Consider the following 8,261-nt stretch of genomic DNA (forward strand, 5'->3'; position numbering starts at 1 on the left):
ACATACGACTCGTAGACAATAACAATGATCAAGAATAACATTCAGAAAATACAAGTCATGCAACGTAATATGAAGAGATCAATTCTTGGAATAACCCTCCGAGATGGAATCCCAAATAGAACCATTAGACACAACGATGGAGTGACGACATAAGGAGGGCCGCTGGAAATTGGATACTGATGGCACAGGACCGGAAAGAATGGCAACATTTCAGAAAGGCTTTGGTCCAGTAGTGGACACTGTGGACAATATAAGCTGATAATGATGACAGTACATTCTCTTCGTTTTATATTGAGGTGTGATTAGATTTCACATCTTTTCACGTGTAGATGTGAGGATGTACTAAATTTTAATTGACACTAAGCACAAAAGAAGCTTTTTATACAAGGCATATAAGTTAATTACATGTTGGCAGTGAAGAATTTTTAATTAGTTGACCTAAATGTAAGCTGGCTTACAATTGGCCAGATACTTTTCTAACCTAATACTTCTGATATAACCTCCAATAAGTTCATCCCAACGTAATAACTTAATTTTTACAACAACCATAATAAAAACTGGATTTTATTTCATTATTGTTACTGTTTTTTTTTTCAGATAAAACAATGGAAGCTGTTATTAAAGAAGGAGCTCTAAGGCTACTAATTACTGAATCCACTTGTGATGTAATTTTAAGTTGCAGCGATCATCGTCTATTGGCACATAAATTCGTTCTATCAGTCGCTAGTCCAGTATTTAAGGTAAGTGCCGAATTAAAGAAAACAATCGTTGCTGGAGGATGATTAATTTAAAAAAATCGATTGTCCTTTAGCAGAAATTCAATAAGTGAAATTGAGAATTACTATTTAAATCATGTTTGGAAAAGTCCGTTAATTACATGCGTAATCTGCAAATGATTAAAATAAACGAAAGAGTCTGCTGATCTTTGTCAAACCCGTTGTAGGACGGTTATTAAGAAAGTAAATCTCTACCGTTAGAGTGTAGACAGCCCATGAATTCTTAATTAAGTAACATTAACGTTTTTTTAAATAGATGTGTTTTTCATTTTGTTAATTAATCGGACGCACCGAATTCTAACCCGTTTTTATTTTAACTATTACTATAATATACATATATGCTCATTTTATATGAAATTTGATTCTGTTATCATCAAAATAATCATTTTCAACAAAATTAAATTAAATTAATTATAATTTAATACTAATGTTACATATGTGATGTTATACATATAACCATATCCCCAAATGCGTCAGTCAACTAATTTGCATTTGCTGAACGATTTTATAATCCAAAATCATTAAAGAATTTGATATTTAATGCAAATTAATGGCGTAAAAGTAGTGAAAAGGTAATTGGTTTTCTTATAAACAGTTATATCAAATAGACAAAATTCGTAATTGATAAATATGTTAATAAGGTATGAAATGCATTTTAGAATGACCAATTGTTCCAAGTAATGATCTTTAAAAAATTGTTGTTAATGTAACACGTGAGTAGTTCTTTTCCCCCCAATTGACGGATAATTTAGGAAAACCAAAATATGTCATCTTAATTTAGAATTTTGTCATAAAAAAAATATATGGAGAATAAGTTTATTAAGCTCATAAAATTTTACAATCAGCAATTAAACTCAGCAGTAGTGTAGTTAAATTCGATGGGAAAAGTAACTGAAAAAAACTAAAATTCTATAATTTAATATTAATTAAAAATTCGTCACAATTGTCTAGTGGCATTCTGCTATTCAGAATATTTTGCATAATATTGAATTTAAGTTAGCGCATTGGTTATTATTGGTTTTTAATAAAGATTTTATAAGTAGAGATTACTTGTAGAGCACTATCGAGTCTCAGGTTTAATGCTTCTTTGGTTTGCCAATTTAATTTTTTTTTTTAAATCAGAGCCTTTTTTGTAATTTTCGTAAATGTTAATGCATGATATCAATAAATTAGTTTTGTTTCAATTTACTTACAGGAACTACTTCAGCAATGCCCATCAGACTCAACATCTGTTATTATCCTGCCTGATGTTAGTGGATCAATAATGTCTACTATTCTAGATTACATTTATACCGGAAGGACGTTGATTTGTAGCCAAGCTATAGATGACTTTCTGGCTGCATCAAAATTTTTGAAGATAGCTATTGATATGCAACACATAAAAGACATTTATAAATCCCTGGATATAATTCAAAAGCCAGATTATAATAATGGAGATATTTTGAGATTAGATGTTAAAGATAATTTGAGCAAACCAGATGACAGTCAAACTAAAGATGCAAAAAAGTCAACAGAAAATAACAGGATCATTCCCAAGTCTGAAGCCCAACAGACGAAACCGGATAAGAAGCTTCCAGACCTTCTACCAATTGAGATTGGTATGTTTAAAAGAAACGTTAAGAAGATGTGCAATGCTGTTATGCCAAGCCCTTGGAGCCAGAGAAGAGAGAAGAAAATATTTGAAGATCCGAGAATTGTTAGTTTAAAACCACAAGAAAATGAGGTAAGCTTTAAAATAATAGTCGCCAAACTATAAAGGATTGCTCTCAATTAAAAAGTGAGTTTTTGCGTAATCTTACATAAAAAAAATCATTTTGGCGCCGTTGACCGGACCAAATCATAATAACATTGATGACACGAAACAAGTTTTCTAATAACGCAAATACCAATTTATTCATTATTCATCAGTCAAATTTCTTCATTAAGGTAACTAAAAATGACTCGAACGATTTGTAATGCCAAGATTCTGGAATTTATTTCTTCAGTGAGCACAATTAATTAATCGAACTTTCCAGCGCAGTTTTGTAAACGTGCGTTCTGCCTGAATGTGTGTTTAATTAGAATAATTAGTTCGGTTTCGCGTTCTTCTTACTTAATTGGTTAAATGCCGATTAATTTGTGACATCCAATCGTTACACTCACATCAGTTTGTTGTTTCTTTTCGCGTTTTTTAAATGTTTCCTAGCAGCAAAACGGTTTAACCCAGTTCATCAATATGTTTGTAATTTAGTTTATTTCTTGCCTTAGAACAAGTACATAATTATGTATTCGATCCATCTATATCCTAGAAATGCGTTTCTAGTTAATTAACTTTATAGTTTCTAAATCCTTTCGGTCAAGTATCTTCCTATATTTATTGCGAACTGAATAAACAATCAAATATTTCAATGATATTTCGATTAGTAACAGCAAAAAATGTAATATCAAACATTGACAATAAATATCTCTGAAGTGTTGTAGTGGTTGGAGAAAACTATTGCATTCGTGTGCGATAAAATTCAAAAAGATTTATGGATGGATTATGGATTATTTTACTTTGAAACGAGGACGTCCTTAGTAACTTTCAAGCCACATAAAGTCAAGCTTAAATATATTCCTAAAATTCACTTAAAGTTGCCATTTTGCGCACATGTGTCTTTCTGAAGAACAAATTTCCTATTAGTTCGTAAAGCATCGGGGATACCTTTTTATTACTCTTCTGGTTTAGAAGACATAGATACTAGTACTCACAACTATTTAATTTTTATCGTACATAAAACTCAACGCAATTGCTCTAAATCCTGCAACTCATACTCTTTCTCATTAAAAAAATACTGCATTATGAGTAAGTGACATCAATTTAAATTTTGAATTATTTTTGAATATTTAGATTCAGAAGACTTACGATGAAGATCCAAATAACAACATGGAAAGTGAACCTACCAAAGAAAGTTCGAAACGACTGGAAAACATCATTCGCCACCTTCGTCTCAATAGTTCAGAAGTAGCAAAGGAAAAATCAATACAAAACAACGACACAGAAACGGAAATAAGAACTAGCCTAGCAGTAAAGAAACATGATCCTACAACAAATAAAAATGTTTGTCTAAAAGATACTGCCTGTGAGAAAAGAGTAGAGTTGCCGAAATTTACAAATTTTCCATTTTCAAGACATTTGACTCAGCTAGTACCATTTGGTGGAAATTACTTGCCAGATAACATCGAAAAAAGTAGTTACTCAAGTGAATCATCAATTGGCAAAGAAACCTCTAAATGCAATTCGATATGTAGTCTAGATATACCAAAAACATATTCAACTGTTACTCAGACTTGTGCACCACTTGAATCAGTGGAAATCTCAGAGAGTTTTGTAGACGCGCCCTCGAATATTCCCGAACGCAAAGTCTGCAGTGACAGAATGCTGGATTTTAATGAAAATTCTAATAGCAATCAGCAAAATAACTCCATCGAGAATTCAACAAGTGATTCAAGCAATGACGACTCAAAAGGAGAAGATATAAATAATGTGAAAAAGAAACAGTTCAAGTGTGAACAATGTGGAAAGTCGTTTAGTCAGCTGAGAAACTACAAATATCATAGGTGAGTTTTTGAAAATAACTTCAAATAATACCTATGTTTTACAAATAAGCAAAGCACTCAATTTTGTTTTCAATTTTCGAGTTGGTAGTAAATTCATATTTCATCTTGAATCAACAAATTACTGAAACAGTTTTTTCAGTTCTTGAGTTGTCAGCTTTTTGCACCTTCGGCCACTCTAAGTGGTCCATTTTTCATATTTTAAAATTTTCTGTTTTTAATTTGCTTCAATTTCTTAATTTAATGTACGTTTTGTGAGTAGAACCTCACTGCAAATTATTTTTTCAATTACCAAAGTGGTAACGTTCCTTTGACTCTTCATTTACCATCAGATCAACAATACAAAATTGTCGACATTATGGCCTAGCAGACATGAAGATTACCCAAATCGAGTAAACCAAAATAATCCGTAATTTTGTTCAAATGGTTTACGTTATTTTTGCTTCTTTTAGATTGTTGATATTGCTCATTTTTCTTGCTTTTTTCGTATTTCTACACTAAATGATTCCATACTGAATGATATACTACTATTTTGAACTATTAGGGTGTGGGTATAGCACTATACAGTACCACTCGATAACTGCTCTAGTTTTATCCACGTATATTTTACGATTACATAAGTTATTGTAAAATATTGAATAAATAATTTACTTATATCATAATGATAAAATCATAAAAATAATTGGCCAGAAGTAGCGTCTGTAATATTCTGTACCTGCAATTTGTTACCTGAAAAGTTAATAGCAATACTTGTTAACAGAGTAGCATCCGATTTTTGTACTTTTATCTATTCTAGTAGAATATTCAAAGTAGTGAACATAGCAAACAAGGTCGTACATGCTAACGATCATTCACATCATTTCACCTTCTAAACACTTCCGTGCCTAAACTAGTCTTAATGTGCTTTAATTTGGCACTAATTGTTACCGCACTGGCTGATATTCATGGCCAAATTAGTCAGTTAATTACATTGATAAAATCAAACATCACACAAATTAGATACGTTTCCGTGTAACATTTAAAATAAAAATATATTCACACTTAATTAAGATATAATGGAAACAAATAAAATACATATATTATATATAACTAATGGATAGTGTTTCAAAATTGTCCACTCGTTATCAGTGTGAGCTTTATAACCAAACGAGATTTGATAATTAAATAAATGAGTATGGATGGTAAAATGTTTAGGCAATGTTGTGCAGTTTAATGTTAAAAACTCCGCAAAATTAAATCTACTAACACCTTCTTTTAGTTCGACACTGATAAAGTAATTTGCCACTAAATGGTTTGGCAGAGGCTTCAAAAGGCCATTTTCGTTTTAATTGAAGCATGCATTGACTTGACTTGACATGCAAAAACTTGACCAGAAAATTTATATACACAGACCGAATCCCAAGAAAAATCAAGCATCCTGCAATTATATTTATATTAGACAGATATTAGAAGACACCTTAACAAAACAATAAAAAAAAGTTGTCAAACACATCTAAAAAGCAATAATACGTACCTATGTGAAACATATATTATTATTTTCTTAAAGAGCAAACAGTGTCCCAACAAAGTGATTTTGCTTGCCTAAAATAAACATACAATACGTAAAAATTAAATATAACATGGACTTCTTCGATGCTCTTTCTACATACAGTTGTGAAAATAATTGAAGATTCTCTATTTTTTATAGGCACCAAGATAGAAATGACTTTTAAGAAAAATTATCCTATTTTATGATCCAAATGTTATTGGTTCGCAATAAAGTAATTTCTACCAGAAAATTATTTCTTTATAATCAATTTGATTATATACTGCAAAATTTGTGCAAAAATCTAAATAATTATGTATTTAATTTTTGTTGTTCGCAGATCTGTTCATGAAGGAACCAAAGAATTTTCCACGAAATGTCCAGAGTGCGGCAAAACATTTAACGACAAAGGATATTTGAGCAGCCACCTGAAAATTCATAGAGATAGGAAAGAGTATGAGTGTCCGCACTGTCCGAAGAGATTTAACCAAAGAGTAGCCTACAATATGCACTTAAGAATTCATACAGGTACAACAATATAATTTATCCAGATCTTAAATTCTGTTCAATTTTGGTGTATGTATTTGCTCTTTAGTTATCTTCCTACATAATTCAGATTATCGAATTTTTGACTCACGGTTGATGGCAGCGTAGATGTATACAAAAACGGAATTTAAATTATTCTCAAAATTTCTCTAGTTCAAAAATTATTCAAAATCTAACAATTAAAAATATTTTCAGCAATTCCGCATTACCGCTTGAAAAAAAAAACCTTGCAACTACTCCGTTATTTCAAAGGAGACACCCAATACATAAATTTTCAGAAAATGTTTGAGTTTGAAGCAGCAAAATTTTGGTATAATTGTAATGTCGCAGTGTTGAAAATATCATAAATCGATCAACCATATATTAGTGATATAGAAGTAGCCAAATTTTCAGGATAAAAGCTACTTAACTTGCTTAACAGTCTAAATGATAGACAGAGTATTTAATACAAGATTTTTTTCATTTTCCATTAACGAACTGAAGCCGAAGACTTATTTTCTAGGTATTTTCTAAACTATTTAATTTTCCAATTGTATGTATTTCATATCCTAGATAACATATATATATTTTTGGTCAACATGAAAAATATTAGTTTCAAAGAAAGTGCGATCTGTAATTAACACCAAAATGTAGAGGTCTAAATTACAATACCCGGATGGACCATTTAGCCTGATTATGATGAATTCAACCTAACGGTACCTATACACCAAAGAATCGAATTTTTTCTATGGGCCTTAATTACTTTAATCGAATATCTCACGTGTACATCGGCTAAACGCTACAACATTTAGTGATTACCTATTGTGCCTCCTAGTAATTCATATAAATATGGAACCATGGAAAAAGAGGAACTTACTAGATACCTATATTAATAAGTGATATAGATTGTCATCGAATAGACATTATTCCCGAGAAAATTGAAAAATTGTTGCTTTTGCTCTAAACGGATAAGATACAAAAAACCACCTTAAAAAAATTATATTTCTAAATTTTCAATCCAGCCATTCTATGGAAAAATGCATTATATTTATCTTCATCCATTCTAGATTATACTGTACTCAAATATTTTTTTAACTAAATAATAAATAAAAATAAAAGCAATAAACTAACGAACATTAATACAATTGCTTTGCGTCTGCTGGAAAAAGTTAAAACAAATTTAACAAGAATTAGCTTTTTAAATTTATATTACAGTTTGAAACTCTTATTAAAAATGCAACAATTTTTTTCCGGAAACTATTTCTATAAATCATTACATGAATAATAAACATTCGTGCGAAGAAGTTTCAGATGGCGCTGCATATACTCTTAAAATCGTAAACTACATTTTACAAAAAAAGCTTTACTCAGGACGAGTACATTCCCAATAGCTGAAAGAATTTCATTTAAGTTTCTTAACAACGTTTTTCATGTCGTAGCGTTTTAAATGTTATATGTAAATACTACAATATATTGTGTGCACTTTTAAGCAATTAAGTTTAATGGCATAACACGTTCCAATTTGCACATTACATGTCTTTATTTGGTTCGAAAGCTAACATTTTCCTTATGTGAGTAGATCAAATATTTACGAAAAACTCGAGTAGCCTCAGCTATCATTGAAATAAACTGATGTCCAAACCCAACCAAGCTGATGTCTTAAACCGAAAATAGGTTGTGTTACAATAGTTGTTAACACTTTTTTACTTGCAAATGATCGTGTTAACCAGTCATAATCAGCTAAATAAACAGCTTTTTGAAATGGTTTACTTGGGAAAGTAATCGATAATTAGCAACATATACGGTGACAATTTGTAATTGTTTTCGTTTTCTGATATTTAAAGTAAGGCACAAAGAAG

The 8,261-nt window shown here is 30.6% G+C and overlaps 1 protein-coding gene across 1 annotated transcript; it reads left to right on the forward strand.

Annotated features, from left to right (window-relative positions):
* The first annotated feature begins 281 nt into the window (after positions 1-281).
* LOC125503613 (zinc finger protein 675-like) lies at positions 282-6,589 on the forward strand. The gene is made up of 4 exons (XM_048664331.1): positions 282-740; positions 1,972-2,499; positions 3,646-4,355; positions 6,218-6,589. Exons 1-4 carry the CDS (start codon positions 606-608, stop codon positions 6,417-6,419), a joined length of 1,575 nt encoding a protein of 524 aa, XP_048520288.1. The 5' UTR covers positions 282-605; the 3' UTR covers positions 6,420-6,589.
* Positions 6,590-8,261: the final 1,672 nt, after the last annotated feature.

Source organism: Dendroctonus ponderosae, unplaced genomic scaffold (assembly GCF_020466585.1).
Source record: "Dendroctonus ponderosae isolate FM_Combo_2020 unplaced genomic scaffold, Dpon_F_20191213v2 Dpon_F_20191213_202, whole genome shotgun sequence".
NCBI classification, from domain to species: Eukaryota; Metazoa; Arthropoda; class Insecta; order Coleoptera; family Curculionidae; genus Dendroctonus; species Dendroctonus ponderosae.

Coding starts and splice junctions, on each gene's coding strand:
- LOC125503613 (XM_048664331.1), top strand. CDS start 606: ATGGAAGCTGTTATTAAAGAAGGAGCTCTAAGGCTACTAATTACTGAA. Junction 2,500..3,645: donor TAAAACCACAAGAAAATGAG/GTAAGCTTTAAA, acceptor TTGAATATTTAG/ATTCAGAAGACTTACGATGA. Junction 4,356..6,217: donor AGAAACTACAAATATCATAG/GTGAGTTTTTGA, acceptor TGTTGTTCGCAG/ATCTGTTCATGAAGGAACCA.